The sequence below is a fragment of the Mus caroli genome, unplaced genomic scaffold (assembly GCF_978045245.1).
Source record: "Mus caroli unplaced genomic scaffold, Mus_caroli_1 scaffold_1, whole genome shotgun sequence".
NCBI classification, from domain to species: Eukaryota; Metazoa; Chordata; class Mammalia; order Rodentia; family Muridae; genus Mus; species Mus caroli.
The window spans coordinates 34,308,019-34,325,282 of NW_028227256.1; the positions used below are offsets into that span (position 1 = coordinate 34,308,019).

Below are 17,264 nucleotides of genomic sequence, written 5' to 3' on the forward strand. Positions count from 1 at the left end.
TCAGAGGTCAGCTCCTAAGAGTCAGTTCTCTTCTCCTCCCATGGGGAGTCTTGGTAAGCTCAGATGGTCAGGTGTGTCAGCAACTGGCGTTCCCATCGAGCCACCTGTCAGTTGTCACTTATAAATGCACCCTCTCCTTAAAGGCCCATGTGACCCGGTATGTTAAGATCAGGAAGGGAGATAGTCAAGTATACTGCTTTTTCTAAGGGGAAATGGAAAGCTTGGGAGTTCATTCCCACAGGTGCTGAGCAGATGAGAGGTAGATACGGAAGCTTCTGTTTATGGACACTGCACTCCCAGGGGGATGCTTGGATGCAAATGGACCTGACCAGGACGGCCACCCATCCTGGGTCAGCAGCAGCACACTCAGCCCTGGTCAGTCATGCTGTCCTTTTAGGGGCTAATGGGTGACTCTGGGTAGGAGAGCACGCTTAGGCTTTACTATGCTCTGGATTGCAAGGGCCCCTCTTCTTCCATGGCCTAGGAAGGCTTTTCCAACAGTAACCATATTGCTGTCACCACCCAAGTGAGGATACAGGTCCCTGAGGAGTAGCCTAAGAATACTGATGTCCCCAAACCTCACCTGTGCACGCACACTCTGAATCTCATATGGGCCTAACAGCAGTCTTTGTGATAATTACCTGGAGCCTAGAAGGCTGGTGTCTGTCGCCAGTCTGTGACTCCTTTTGAAGAGCTGAGCTGGAGAGCACTTAGCTCCTGCAGCGAGCAGGAGGGAACTGGGAAGGGATGGCTGAGCTCTGGTTTGTCCTACCTGACCCCGCCCCCATTCAGATTTGCTTCTTGTCCTCCTCCTGCTGCTGATTTTTTTTTTTTCTTGGTTTTTTGAGACAGGGTTTCTCTGTATAGCCCTGGCTGTCCTGGAACTCACTTTGTAGACCAGGCTGGCCTCGAACTCAGAAATCTGCCTGCCTCTGCCTCTCGAGTGCTGGGATTAAAGGCGTGCGCCACCACAGCCCAGCCTGCTGCTGATTTTTATGATGTTTCTTAGGCCCCTCTCTAACTTTCTTCTTCCTTAGGATGACCATCCTATAGAATAAGACTACATGCTAATGTTGCCTACATTTCTAGGTTGTCCCAGACTTGAGTCTAGATTCCTCTGGACATCCAGCTAGACCTTGGTGTTCTACTTACATGCCTCATACACAGCATGTTGACAGGCTTCTGGGCATACTTCCTTTCGCTAGTCTGAAGAATGACCCTGGTTTCTATCCTGGCTTATCCACCACCACCACCCCCGCCCCCGCCGACGCCCCCGTGATTGGGTTCACTCTCTGAGCCTTTGACTCCCTCCACCAACAGTACACCAAGGGAAACCATGTGTGGGACTGTGATAGGCAGCCTATTTTGGTGGAATGGGGCTTGTTCTGGTGATCTGGTAGAAAACTCTACAAGGGGCAGAAAGGCGAGCCGCGTTCCCAGAATGAGGTGCCTGAAACCACAGAGCCCCCAACTCCATAATTCTGTGACTATCAGCCATGCAGACAATGTCCCAAGCTTCTGGTATTCTGGCTAGACTCCACTCCCACAGTTACCTGGCAACAGCAAGATAGCTCAGCCTACTATAAGAGGGGTTGCTTGGCCCCCTCCTCACTCTCTTTAAGCCCTCACCTTTCTTCCTCTCTAGTCCTCCTTCTCTCCCTCCCTTCCCCCCTCTCTCCATGTGGCCATGGGCAGCCTCTCTCTACCTTCTCTCCTTTCTCCCTGCCTTTCTACAATAAAGCTCTAAAACCATAGACTGTCTCTGATTATCAAGGCCCACCATGCTTGAACGATGGGATATGCTTTCTCCTGCTCTGCGTCTAACCTCCTGCAAGAAGGCCCCATCCTGTGCTCTAGCCATGGACCTGACCAAGGACTCTTGCCTGCGTGGGAACCATCCACCGCTCCCTCTCCCACTGCCCTCTCCTCCCTTCGGCCCCGGGGCTAATGAGCCGTGTGTGTGTGTGTGTGTGTGTGTGTGTGTGTGTGTGTGTGTGTGTGTGTGTTGGAGGGGGCATTTTGTTCTCAGCTCCTCCGCCATATCCAGCTTGGGATGCTGGAGGCCTGGAACTTGATACCTGGGGCTGCCCCTTGTCCACCACCTGCTGAGTGGGGTCAGTGGCTTCACCCAGGCAGACACCCACCCGGGGCCATTTAGAAAGCGTCCACCCGCCCAGAGCACTGGAGCTATGGCGGGACTCTGGTTTTCTCCCACTCCCTCTTTTCCCCACACCCTCGGCCCCGCAACCATGCACTGCCAGCACTCCCACACGCACACAGTAAAGTAGGCTACTCTTTGGTCCATATTTTGGCTAACTAATCAGATAAATAGTATCTTTCCTTTCACTACCTGTATAAACCCAACATTAAACCAAGAATGTCTATTGAAAGGAACTCACTCTATAAACCAGGCTGGCCTCAAATTCAGAAATCCGCCTGCCTCTGCCTCCCAAGTGCTGGGATTAAAGGTGTGTGCCACCACTGCCTGGCTTCATCATTTAATTTTTAATAGTTGATAATGTTTGTGAATGTATTTTGTAAAAGGCTTATTTACATTCTTCTAAAGGATATGTCATGCATATTTGGTCTGCCTTGCTGTTTACTTTTGTATTATTCATAAGGACAGGTGTACTTCTTGCAATAAAGGAGCTACTCAGAGTTTACTGGATAAGGGGCTGGCAGGACAGCTCAGCAGGTAAGAGCACTTGTCATTAAGCCTTACAGTCAGACTTTGAACCCTGGAATCCACATGGTAAAAGGAGAGAACACCCTCTGGCCTCTGCATGCACACATGTGTTCACCCAACCCCACCCCACCCCCAGTTTACTAAACAAAGATGAATGGTGAATTTGTAGTGTTTATTGAACCCTTCCAAAGCCTGTGTTATGTTGTCTGTCTTCCCTTGTAACCACCAGTTATTTTAGATGCAACTGAAGAGGACAGAGTCACCAAGTCAAAGGAGAGGACAAACTTGGGAGCACAGTGTGGCAGCAGAAGCACAGTTAAGTCTCTCTTGGGAGCAAGTGAGAAGGTATCTGTCTTAGAGTTTCTGTTGCTGCCACGAAACGTCATGACCAAAGAGCAAGTTGGGGAGGAAAGGGTTTATTTGGCTTACACTTTCATACTGCTGTTCATCACTGAAGGCAGTCAGGGCAAGAACTCAAACAGGACAGGAACCTGGAGGCAGGAGCTGATGCAGAAGCCCATGGAGGGGTACTGCTTACTGGCTTGCTCCTCTTGGCTTCCTCAGCCTTTCTTATAGAACTCAGGACCACCAGCCCAAGGACTACACTATCCACAATGGGCTGGGCCCTCCCCCATCAATCACAAATTTAAACAATGGCCTACAGCTGGATCTTATGGAGACATTTTCTCAGTTGAGATTACCTCTCTTCAGATGACTTTGGCTTGTGTCAAGCTGACATAAACTAGCCACCACAGCATCTTATAAACATGAGGCATGATGGGAGTAGGGATGAAGGTGACATGACTTAATAGTCATTTGATGACAGGAAACAGTCTATTTCCTTTCCTCTACACTGCTTATATTTAATGATGAAACTTATCTAAATCCAACACTTAAAAGAAAAACCTGAAAATGAAATTTAGAAAAGTGGGCCAAAGAGATGGACCAGTGGGTGGGCGTGCTTGTTACCAGGCACGAAGGCCTGAGTTGACTCCAGAAGCCATGTGCTGAGACCTGATTCCCATTGTCCTCTGACCTCCTCTACACGTGTTCAGTTGCATGCATATCTCCCTAGCCCCCACAAATGTAAAAAAAAAAAACAAAAAACAAAAAACCCTGACAAAAGTGTATCATCAAGGAACAAGATGCTTAGGAATAAACAATCAAAAAGGAGAAAAATCTGCCGGGCAGTGGTGGCCCACGCCTTTAATCCCAGCACTTGAGAGGCAGAGGCAGGCAGAATTCTGAGTTGGAGGCCAGCCTGGTCTACATTGTGAGTTCCAGGACAGCCAGGGCTATTCAGAGAAACCCTGTCTTGAAAAGAAAAAAAAAGGAGAAAAATCTAATTCCCTGAAAACTTTATACAGTTTTGCTGTGATTAGACACCAGTAAGTGTGTCTTATTGATTGAGGAGTTAATCGTGTTCAGATGTCAATGCACCCAGGTGCTCAGGAGGTTAAATGCAGTCCCTATTCAAATGCCAGCAGCACTTTTGTGTTTTTAGACATAGACAAAATGTATATCCTGAAATACAGATTCTCAAAGAGTTATACCCCAAATAATCTTGAAACAGAACAAAGATGTTTTCTGATTCAAATTTTTATTTTAGAACACTTTCTGATTTCAAATTTTGATAGTAATTCTCCAGTAATCAAAGCAGTAGTGTTGGCATGAAGGCAGACAGAGCCACAGGAGAGACTGGGCTCAAAACCAGCCCCACCATGCATGGCGCCATGTTTTCCCTCCCAAGGGCATCGTGCAAAGCTAGATATGCACATGTGGAGAGTAGAAAGTCAGAGCTTCCACCACACACAAAGATTAACTCAAAATGCATCAAAGGGCAAAGCTAAGAACTAAAACTAAAATTCCCAGGGCAAGCTACAGTCAGCTCCCTTGGAATCAATGCTTTTGTAGATGTGACTACCAAAAATTCAACCAGAGTCAACTATTAATGGGCAGAGGAGACCTAAAACGATTTCTTCAAACGCTAATATAAAGAAAGCCACCAAGCATATAGAACACACTAGCAGTCAGGGAAATAGGAAGCAGAAGCACTGGTGGATCTTAATGCCTACTAGAATGGCATACGAGTCACAAGGACATAGGCAGTTCTAATCTCTGTGCACTGCGGACAGAACATAAAATAGTGTGGCTGATATGGAAACTATGGCAATGCCTACTAATAAAAACAGAAGTACCCAATGACATACAATCTGCTATGTGTATGTTAAGACTGAAATAGGGTCCTAGGGGTATTTGTATATACACGTTCACAGCATAGTCAGGAGCTCCAGGGTGGGAACAACCGAGGTACCCACGGCTGGATGAGTAGGTAACAAGATACATACAATATAAACACAACATATACTACAATACCATTTGTCCTTACAAAGGAAGGAAACTGATACATGATACGAACCTTCATGGTATTCCGAGCTGGAGGCTCTCTCTCTCTCTCTCTCTCTCACACACACACACGTGCACGCACACAACAAAGAGTCCACATATACCAGGCACTTAGGGTACTCAAATTCAGAAACAGGAAAGAGAATGGTGGTTACCATGAGGAGAGAGTATGCCAAGGACAGGGCAGGGCGGGCGACCTGGCAGTGGCTGGGAGTCATCAGATGGGCACACTATGCATTTTCTGAGGTGGATGTAGAACAGTGCGGCAGGCAAACTGTACTGCACTGTGAATGTGCTCAACACAAAATATACGGAGCTACATACTTAACCATACTAAAATTTATTATTTCTATTTAACTAATTTCAAATATGGTCATGAATAAAGGTGTGTAAAATTATTTTGAGAGCAGAGGCCTACAGGTAAGAGGTAAAATTTATAAGCTTCTGTAAGTTTGGGTTAGGAATGTACACTGAAAGAAAAAAGACATTGTCATTTTCCAATATGAAAACTGCTCTAGTCCAGAGCAGCGGTGTGTGCTTTCTGGGAAGTGCAGCGCTGAAAATGCTCACACTTTAGGGATTCCCGGCCAGCCTGGGCTAAGACACATAAGGGCAATGTATAAAAATAAAGACTGTGCTACATAGAGTATCAGGAGATTGAAAAGGACAAACAAGTTGAGAAAAAAATGCCAATTAATCTTTAAGATACTTGGGCCAACAGTAAATAAGAAATCTTATAGGAAAATAAAAAGATAACCCAACTGAAAGCCAGACTGCAGACTAGATAAACACTCTGCAAAGGCAGCATAGAGAGCCAATGAACACATGAAAAAATGCTCAGGTTATTAGACACTAGAGAAATGCAACCAAGATCCCAATAGATGCCTCTTCATCACAAGCAGAATGGTTGTCAGCAATACGAGCAGTTGTGATAGTCGGGTGCTGGAACCTAGATCCCATGACAGCATGAAATGTGGTAAACTCATTGTAGAAAATATCATTGAGGCCGTCATGATACGACCCTGGAGTTGAAACGTTCATAGCATTAGTCAAAAGCCCCAAAGTAGAAACAGCTCAGAGCTCATCTGCTCGATGGAGAAATACACAGCGTCTGTCTACTGTGGATGCTACTCAGCAGAACTACACTGCAGACTGATGCTACACGCGAATAAACCTGTTGAATTTGGTAACAGGACTCAGAAAAGACAGGACTATTTAGTCCACTCATCTAATAGATCTAGAAGAGAAGGGAAGGGGGCAGAGTGCTAACCAGTGGTTACATTTCTGGGAAGGATGAGACTGTTCTGGAAGCAGATAGTGGTGACTGCTGCATGCTCCACGAACACTCTAAACTCCATGGGATTGTCTAAATCAAAGTCCAATTATGAGACATGTGACTTTTTCCAAATAAAGCTATATCTACTCAAATGGAGGCATTTCATACAAACACATTTCACTCTCTATTGAAATTGAAGCACTAGTGGGAGGTGTGGCTTCCCACTAGGTGTGGTCGAGCTTCCTAGCATGCAGAAGGTGCACTCCTCCACACTGCACACAGACACCAAACTTGGGACATAGGTGGCAGGACTGAAGGGTGTAGTACCTCCCACTCCCAGTGGGGGAACCACAGAACAATATAGAAGCTATAGCGACTCTGTTCAATGGCAAAAATCACACTGAAGATTTAGTGCCCTGATGGCTTTCTACTGTGTTAAGTGGTCAAAATAATATGTTAAGGATTCTAAACTTTTCCAACCACTTCATGTCATTGACATTTGCTATCTAGAGTGAACATCTGTTGTGTCCATTTGCTGCATTCCAGTGTTTAGGTTGTGCATGGTGTCAGCACAGTACATGCGACCAGGATCTAGCCAAGATCACCAAGGATGGAGCAGGAGCATATGACCCAGGAAGGCCAGCGTCCTTCAGCAGGGTGTGACTTGGTGGGCCAGCCCATGCTTTCCTTTTTTGGAGCCCACCCAGATCTTGAGGATGTGGACTATGGCTGATTTCACCCCTTTATGAGGAGGGGGTTGGCTTAAAATTGAAATCAAGAAATAGAAAAAAGAGTTGGAGGAGCCACTATCTATGCCGATCTCATCATGGCCTCCTGAATGCACATACTGTGTAATCTGATCGAAGAGTCATCCTTGAACATAATCTCTCCATTAGGCAATTCCCAAAACACATTCTTAGCCCATAGTTGTTTAGTCCCATGGATCTTCTATAAATGACTTCAGCCAACAGACTCATTCAGAAACAGCACTGATCCACTTTCTCTGGTGTCCTTGGGAGGAACACCTGGCCCAGAGGTGGAAGAGATGTGGCAGCTGCTGTGCTTCCCATTTGGTTCTTTTCTGTTAAGGACCACAGAAAATCCTGGGTGACTTTCATCTTGCGTTCAGCATGTTATCAATATCCTTTTCTCCCTCTGAATCTTGATCTGGCATCCAGCTGAAAAGAAGCATACATACATTTAACCACATCTGGAATAAGCTCTGATAAGGGACGTCAGCAACTTTATGAAAGAAGGCTAAGCATGTGGTTAATGCTACAGCCAGCGTTCAGGAGGCCAAAGCTGGGAGATGGAGAGCACATTGCTACGAGAGCTTGTACTAACAAAATGAAACAAAAAGTGAAAGCCACCGGAGAAACGTAATGAAAAGGGCGCTACAAACAAGAGACCAGCTCCACTGAGGGCTGGCCAACAGAGACTGAACTTCCTGTAAAATGGAACTTCCATTTTTATTTCAAGTATATTCAATTACATGTTCTAGCAAGCCTACCTTTGTAAATTCAAATGTACTGGATGTTTTTAAACAGCAACTGGAAATATTAGTGACACATGATTATGGGATTAAAATCCTTGCATTCCCTCCTCCTAGGCTGATCCTGAGTTCTTTGATTTAAGCCTCACAGTGGAGCCACTTCCTTAGGGGCACAGGTGGAGAAGAGTCTGAAGCCAGTGTAATGCAGAATTTTGAAGTCAATAGAGCTGTTCAGAAATTTTGGAGACAGGCCCTATCAGCAGCAAAATCACCTATAAGCCTTTGTAAAAATACATAAATTATCTATTTTTCTATACTACTATACACTGAATCCAAGGCATACATATGTTAGGCCAGCACTCAACCCCTGAGCTACATTCTGTCCTTTTCATATACTTTTTTGATAAGGTCTCACAGAGCTGTCCAGGCTGGCCTTGAACTTACTCTATAGCCCAAGAAGGCCTTAAATCTATTGTGTTCCTGCCTCAGTCTCTTTAGATAGCTGGCATCACCCTGTACCACTGGGTCTGACTGAGAGATCTATTTTCAAAACAAAATCTTCAAATGTGAGAGTCGAATTAGGATGGTGTACAGGGGGCCTTCCCTGGAACACGTGCTCTGAAACAGAATTGACCACACGGCTCAGAGTCATGTTCTCAGCTTCCATCATGCCCAAACAGTGGCACTCCAACAGCTAAGTGTGACAATGGGGCACTTTGGAAGAATCACAGTCACAGCCTGGAGAACCACTGTCTGCTTGGGTCAAAGCATGATGGAAGGCTTGCCTCTTCCCGACATCCACCAAGTCACTGACATTTTAAATTCAAAAGTATTACAATTACTCAGAAGAGGTCATGCCTGCCAGAAGGCAGCCAGGGAGGCTGCCCACAGACTCTCAGCTCTCTCTGTTCCCCAAGACCCAACCCCTCAGATGTCCCTAGCTCTGCAACAAGAACAGCAGCTGCAGTCTTCCTGTCTCCCTAACCACATCTCCTGTGGATCCCACAGACCGTTCCCTCCTAACCTCCCCACCCCCACCTGTCACTGCCCTAGCCTCCACCACCAGCAGGCACTCACTCCCAGTGAACACCACTGAGCAGGCCAGGAGAACAGACAGCATTGCCATCACAGTCTGAAAATCCAGACAGGAAACAGAAACCAAGGAACACAACACTCACCCAACAAAGACCAACCCAGAAACCAGAACCTAGACCTTCAATCACCCCAAACCCAGATGCCTAGATGCCAGCAGAGAAACACAGTAACAGCCAGAGCACTACGTCTCCTCTAGAGCCCAGCTATCCCATCACAGCAGGCCCTAAATAGCCCAACATAGCTGAAGCACAAGAAAAAGACCTTAAAACCAGCTATAGAAAGATGACAGAGGTCCCTAAAGAGGAAGTGAGTAAGTCCCTTAAAGATACCCAGGAAAGCATAGTTGAAGGAAACAAAATGCTTCAAGACCTAAAAATGGAAATAGAAGCAACAAAGACAACACTAACTGAGGGAATTCTGGAAATGAAAAATTTAGTAACTGAACAGGAACTACCAAAGGCAACAGGATACAAGAAATGGAAGAGAGAATGGCAGGCATTGACGATAGAAGAAATGGATATATCAGTCAAAGAAAGTGTTAAATCTAAAAAGTCCTAACCCAAAACATCCAGGAAATCTGAAGAACTATGAAAAACCAAACCTAAGAATAACAGGAATAGAGGAAGGAAAAAAAGTCCCAGCTCAAAGGCTCAGAAAATATTTCAACACATTCATAGAAGAAAAAATAACCTAAAGGAGATACCTGTACCTATAAAGGTACAGGAAGCAAACAGAACACCAAATGAATACCAGAAAAGAAAAGTCCTCAGGACTGTCCCTGCATCTGCTGTCTGCCTATAGATTCTATTCCCTAACTGGGATGCCCTGTCTGGTCTCAGTGGGAGAAGATGCACTAGTCTTACAGTGACTTGATATGCCAGATGAGCGGAGATACCCAGAGGGGGCTCCCCCTTCTCAGGGGTGAGAATGGGAGATGTGGGGCTGATACTGAGATGTAAAATGAATAAATACATAAATTATACCTCATTTCTCAGTGGAGACTCTAAATGCCATTAGAGTCAGGACAGATGTGCTGCAGAATCTAAGAGACCATAGATGCCAGCCATATTACTATACCCAGCAAAACTTTCCACCAATATAGATGGAGAAAGTAAGGTATTCCATGATAAAGTCAAATTTATCTACAAATCCAGCCCGACATGAAGGAAAACTCCAACCTAAGGAGGTTAACTACACTCATGAAAACAGAAAATCTCACACCAGCAAAACCAAATGACAGGAAACACAGACACAACCACCACAAACAACAATAGCAATAACAAAGTAACAGGAAACAACAATCACTGGTCATTGATATCTTTTAATATCAATGGTCTCAATTCCCCAATAAAAAGACACAGACTAATAGAATGGATGTGATAACAGGATTCCCCACTTCTGTGACACCCAAGAAATATAATACTTCAACATCCAGGGTAGAGGATTAGAAAAAGATATACCAAGCAAATGGACCTAAGAAATAAGCTGGTATAGCCATTTTAATATCTAATAAGATAGACTTCAAACAAAAATTAGTCAAAAGAGATGGGGAAGGACACTACATAATCTTCAAAGGAAAAATCCACTAAGATGACACTTCCGTTCTTAACATCTATGCCCAAAATATGAGGGCACCCAAGTTTGTAAAAGAAACACTACTATTGCTTGTCACACTCACTCCAGTGAAGTCTGCGTGGCAAGCCCAAAAGCTTGGACACAGTCCTGAGGCAAAAAGTTTCACAGAAACTTAAGTCTCCTGGAGTCTTGGCATCTGTACTGGCTAGTTTTGTGTCAACTTGACACAGCTGGAGTTATCACAGAGAAAGGAGCTTCAGTTGAGGAAATGCCTCCATGAGATCCAACTGTAAGGCATTTTCTCAATTAGTGATCAAGGGGGGAGGGCCCCTTGTGGGTGGGACCATCTCTGGGCTGGTAGTTTTGGGTTCTAAGAAAGCAAGCTGAGCAAGCCAGGGGAAGCAAGCCAGTAAGGAACATCCCTCCATGGCTTTCTACATCAGCTCCTGCTTCCTGCCCTGCTTGAGTTCCAGTCCTGACTTCTTTCAGTGATGAACAGCAATGTGGAAATGTAAGCTGAATAAACCCTTTCCTCCCCAACTGCTTCTTGGTCATGTTGTTTGTGCAGGAATAGAAACCCTGACTAAGACAGCATCCCTTAGCACAAATGCTCCAAACTTGTCCCTTCGTCAGTGGGTGAACGGATCTGTGTGCTTTCCTTCAATATTGTTTTATTATAAGTGCTTCCAAGGAATGATTTGACATACAGCTAAGTTAGATTAGCCTCCACCAGTGTTCCAATATCCTAGGAAATCGTTGAGACAATCTTGGGCTTTGAATTTTGTAAGAATACTACTCATTAAGATGAAAAGCCTCTAGTGTTGACAGAGATAGTGAAAGAAACCACTATCTCTTAGTCATTACAATTTACTGGAAAAGAGCTAGAAATCTCAGGACTAGTTCAATAAAGTAAACTTTGAAGTACAGCCCCATGTGCAGGAATTTACAATGGCCTAGGAAAAGGGGAGGTTGTGGTCTAAGAAGGAACTAGAGTGGCAATTGCTTAAATCCCATACTAAACCTCAGACACTGATAGAGGAAGACTTCAATATAGACTCTCATCAATGGACAGGTCATTCATAAAAAACTAAACAGAGAAACCCTGAAGCTAAGAGACATTATAAACCAAAATGGACTTAACAGAGATTTACAGAACATTTCACCCAAACACAAAAGAATATAGCTTCTTCTCAGAGCCTCATAGAACTTTCTCCAAAATTTACTACATACTTGGTCAAAGATCAAGTCTCAGCAGAAACAAGAAAATTAAAATAACTCCTATCAAACCACTGCATATTAAAGCTGGATATTAACAACAACAAACAACAGAAAGTCTACAAATTCATGGAAACTGAACAACTCTCTACTGAATGAAAAATGGGTCAAGTCAGAAACAGAGACTTTTAGAATTCAATGAAATGAATACACAGCATACCCAAACCTAATGACATAATTGGTACAAGGCATTGTATTGGCATAAAAGCAATGGAATCAAATTGAAGACCCTGACACAAATCTCTGATAAAGAAGCCAAAAATACACACTGGAAAAAGGGGCAGCATCTATAACAATGTGGAGCACAATGAAAGCAATAATAATAGAAAAGTTTACAGAACAAAGTGCCTACATTAAAACAAAACAAACCAAAACTGAGAAAGACCTCATATTAGTAACTTAAAAACACACCTGAAAGCTCTAAACAAAAAAGTAAGCATATCCAAGAGTAGAAGCCAAGAAATAACCAAACAAAGGGCTGAAATCAATAAAATTGAAACGAAGAGTTCTTTGAGAAAATCAATAAGATAGACAAACTCATGGGCAAACTACTGGCAGAGAGAGAGAACATCAAAATTAACAAAATCATAAATGAAAAGGGGACATAACAAAGGACAGGGAGTCAGTCCAGAGAATCGTAAGGACATAAGAACCTGCACTCCTCCAAATTGGAAAACCTACATGAGATGGATAATTTTCTCAGTAGGTACTATTTACCCTAATTGTCCATTTCATGTAGATTTTCCAATCTGGAGGAGTGCAGAAACAGAAGGAATATTGCCCGATTCATTTTCTGAGGACACAGTTACCCTGATACCACATACTCTACAAAGAAAACTACAGACTAATTTCCCTTATGCACATAGATGCAGTTTCTTGATGAAATACTTGGAAACCAAATCCAAGAACACATTAAAAAGATCATCCACCATTATCATCAGATAGGCTTCATTCCAGGGATGCAGGGATGTTTCAATATATAAAAATCAATAACTGTTATCCACCATATAAACAAACTAGGGGAAAAAAAGACATGAAAAGGCCTCTGATGAAAGTCTTAGAAAGATCAGGGATACAAGGGATATAATCTAAACATAATAAAGGCAGTTTACATCAAGGCAAGATAGGGAGTGAGAAAGGTCAGGGAAGAGAAGCTGGAATTGGGGGGAGACTTTGAGGGATGGTGTGGAATCCTCGTGTACTGGAAACTTCCTGGAATCCATGAAGGTGATCCCAATGGGGACTCCTAGTAATGGGGGCTATGGAGTCCCAATTGACCATATCTTCTAGTTAGGCAAGGCTTCCAGTGGCAGGTTGAGTTACACTCAGTTGGGTTGTTGGCCAAGAAGGTCCCCATGGAAATCCCCTAACAACCCAGGCTGATGCCAAGATAAAGGGTTGCTCTCCACAAACTGATAGCAGAGGACAACATCCATACAACTCACTGAACATGGAGAATTTGAGCTGGTGCCTACACAAAGCCTTCATCCCTCCATTCTAGTCTCTTTGGGGCAGGAAAGTACTCTGCAGGCTACCAAAGAGAAACATGGACACCAATCCAGCCACAAATCTTTCAACCTAAAATCTGTCCTGCCTGCAAAATATGTTAGTGCAATGGTGGCCTAGAGATTGTGGGAATAGCCAAATCTTATTTGACTTAGACCCACTGCACAAGAAGGAACCCGTGCCCAACACTGCTTGTGTAACCAAAAACCAGAGAGCCCAAAGACCTAAGGTAAAATCAGACGTGACTGGTAAAAACAAAACACACAACAACAACAAGACAACAACTGATTTCTAATGATTTTCTGCTCTACTCCAAACTTAGTGCCTTACCCAGTCGTCATCAGAGAGGCTGCCTCTGGTTCCCTTTGTGCATATGACCTCACAGAGACTGAAGCAGCACGCACAGGGCCTACACTATGTCCTCTGTACACAGATTCTAGCTATGAGCTTAGTGTTTTATGGGAGACTTCTGTCTGTGAGAAGGAGTGGGGCCCTGGCTCTTCTGCTTGCTCTTGGGATTCTTTCCTCCTGTTGGGTTGCTGTGTCCAACTTCAATATGGAACTTTTTACTTCATCTTATTATATTTTATCTTGTCGTGTTTGGTTGCTATCTCTTAGAAGCCTAATGAGCAACAGAAAAGAAGTAGATCTGGAAGGGAGAAGAGGTAGGAGGGGGGTAGCTGGGAGGAGTAGGGGGAGGGGAAACTGTATGAGAAAAGAATCTATTAAAAAATAATTACTCAGAAGACAGATAAAGTATGATAAAATATTTTAAAAAATGCTCTAGGAAGGAGAATGAATGCGTGCCCATAGGAGTCACTGAGGAGATGAAGGCAAGAGACTCACAAGTCCCAAGTCAGTCTGTGTCACACATTGCTAGATGTGGCAGCACATGCCTCTAACACTAGCACCTGGGAAGCAAAGGCCTGTGCATCTCTGAGTTTGAGGCCGGCCTGGTTTACAGAGTGAGTTCTAGGCCAGCCAGATAGACACAGTGAGATCTTATCTCAAAAAGAAAGAAAAAAGAATAGGAGGAGGAAGAAGGAGGAGGAGGAAGAGAAAGGAGGAGGAGGAACAGCCAGAAAAGAGGAAGAGGAAGAGGAGGAGGAAGAAGAAAAGAAAGAAGTAGTAATAAAAGAAAATGAAACAGAAAGACTGAGCTCTAGGTAAGAGATTTCAGGCAGTTTACTGTCATTTATGCAACGACACAGCAGAACTCATTAACTCCTCTACTAAATTTTATGCCTTCCCAATGTTTGGACCATACTTTCAAATTCCTCACAAGCCTAAGAGCTTGCATTTTACATAGCTGACAAAACACAAGGGAAGACAAGAAAACTACACGGGGAGGTCCTCCATAAGTGGCAGGACTAGGGTGGAGAGCTGTCACCCAGGAGACACAGCAGCACAGCCATACTGGGTTTTGGTCTCCTTCGTGCTGAACCTCTGCACCCTCTGTTTCTTTATGAACACAGGGGATGAGCTCTCAGTGTAGTCCCAAAGCCAGCAGACATAGGCTCAGACTCAAGGATGCGCTTCTTTCAAGGAAAGCTCGTATTTCTGCTTCACATTTTTTTTTCCTTGAAAAGCCTGTTTCCATCCTAAAGACCTGTGTAGATCTTTCAAGTCGTGGAATGGTAGCACATTGTCCCAGGCACCAGTGATGTCATTTGGGGCCCTCCTGCCACCATCTTTCATGCCAAAACTCAAGCACTGACACTTCTTCCTGGCCGTGTAAGACAGAAGTGCCAACACCGCTGTCCTCAGCCTGCTAGGCGTGTGTGCAACTGCCAATGACCTGAATTCATGAGGTCAGCTCCTCCTATTTAGGACTTGCTGAGACCTCATCCTCCAGCTTTCAGGAAACCATGGGGGCCAGCCGCTCTATAGGATAACATGGTATGCTGCCCTGTGATGGGGGCCAGCTGCTCTACAGGATAACATGGTATATAGGATAACATGGTATGCTGCCCTGTGATGGGGGCCAGCCGCTCTACAGGATAACATGGTATGCTGCCCTGTGATGGGGGCCAGCCACTCTACAGGATAACATGGTATGCTGCCCTGTGATGGGGGCCAGCCGCTCTACAGGATAACATGGTATGCTGCTCTATGTTCATCACTGGAGTCCCCACACCATTATCCAAACCATATCACTACAACCGATGTCTGACCATTATTAAATCATTCACATTTAATTCTATGTATAGATAACATAAGCTTTTGAAATGGTTCATCACTTACCATTGATCTTTTACATTCAAAAAAGGAATACTGCAAAGCTCTACAATTGCCTTCCTTCAAACACTGCCGCGGGGATTTTCCTTCCTGTGACATACAAACCAATGTGAATGTCTGAAAGACTGCCCCGCAAAGCACAGACAACTGTTCTTCTGAAAGCAGTTCTTTTTTTTAAAAGTTGATTTAAGAAAATTCTTAATTCCTTTTTATTAACCTTGGTGATTAAAGAAAAGCAAAATGTAAAGATTATCAAATAAGTAAGTATTTTGAGTCTACTTTTAAATTTAATTTTATGAGCATTTGCCTGCATGCACAAACATGCACCACATACGGACCTGGTGCCTAGGGATGTCAAAAGAGGCTACCAGGAGGAACTGGAGGATAGATGATTGTGCACCACCTTATGGCTGCTAGGACCAAATCCTGATCCTCTGTAAGAGCAACAAGTGCTCTTAACCACTTCCAGCCCCCAGAGCCTAAGATTTTTAGGACATATTGTCAATGTTTGTATAAGCCTTCCTATGGATGAGAACCATGAAATCGGATGTGTTAAAATAAAGACCTTTAGTGTTAGTACTAAACTCTGTATATAAATGTTAATGGGGAGGGTCTGGAAAAGTGGCTAAGTAAAGAAAGTGCTTGCTGTGCATGAGAGCTCCCAGTTCAGCACCCACATGGGCATGGTGGCAGAAGTCGTTAATCCCAGAATGGGAGTGGAGCCAAGCAGATCTGGTTAGGCTAGCCAATCAGGCCCACTGACATGCTTTATCTCAAGTAATAAGGTGGAGGGGCTGGAGAGATGAGTCAGCGGGCAAGAGGCCTTGCTCTTCTGGGGTCAAGGTCAGTAATGGGAAAACCATACTGAGTTCCCTCTGGAAGTTTCAACTTTTCTGGCTTTCCAAGAGTCATAAAATCTTAAAAAGTCTATTTTTGAGATAGTTCTGAACCTTCTCCCCACTCCCCTTTTTCCTCACTATCCCCCACTGATCGCCTGAGTTCATACCCTACGTTTCTCTGAGCCCTTCTCATTCCTCGCCTATTTCCCACGGCAGCACATAGTATAAAGGCTTACATTGAATTCCTCCCAGAATGCAATGCTGTAGGTTTAAGATAGGTTAAAGATCAGCAAAGAGAAACTATGGCACACCATGAGATACTTCCATATTCTAGAAGCCAAGGAACCAAAACTCTCCACCACAGATCAAGTAGCCATGCGGCGCAGGCACAGGCCTCGGTAGCTGCCCTTAGAGTGGGAGTCTCATCGCTTCCTGAACCGCGATGGCTGAAGGTTTACAAAATCCTTTGGTGGGTAGTAAGTTATCTCCCACTTAATTCCAGTAAGAGCTGGGGTTGCGAGCTCAAGAGACTTGTCCAAAGTCAGGAGCGGACCCGCGACCTCTACCCTCGACATGACCTCCCCTCGCAGGCCATCATGGAGCCAGTCTTGACCGAGCTCTGCCACCCAGATCCGCTACCTGGAGCACACAGGCAGACTGCAGCAGACATGCACCCAGATCCTCCTTCACGCCCGCACACGCGCCGCCCTCCGGCTTGTCCTCATAATACCGGGGCATGGCGGGGTCCCACCGCCCTCACCACACTGGATCACCGCCCTCGGTCACCCCGCACCGCCCGGAAGGGCGTGGGACACGCCCACTGGCAAGCTAGGGGCGAGGGTGGGAGAAAGTCTCGACAACTTCCGCCAGGAGTGC

General features: G+C 44.7%; 1 protein-coding gene across 1 annotated transcript; it reads right to left on the reverse strand.

Annotated features, from left to right (window-relative positions):
- Positions 1-4,269: 4,269 nt before the first annotated feature.
- Coa5 (cytochrome c oxidase assembly factor 5) lies at positions 4,270-17,255 on the reverse strand. Its single transcript, XM_021170668.3, has 3 exons — positions 17,028-17,255; positions 15,556-15,639; positions 4,270-7,546 (listed from the first exon to the last, which is right to left on the reverse strand). The coding sequence occupies exons 1-3, from the start codon at positions 17,124-17,126 to the stop codon at positions 7,505-7,507; spliced, it is 225 nt and encodes a 74-aa protein (XP_021026327.1). The 5' UTR covers positions 17,127-17,255; the 3' UTR covers positions 4,270-7,504.
- Positions 17,256-17,264: the final 9 nt, after the last annotated feature.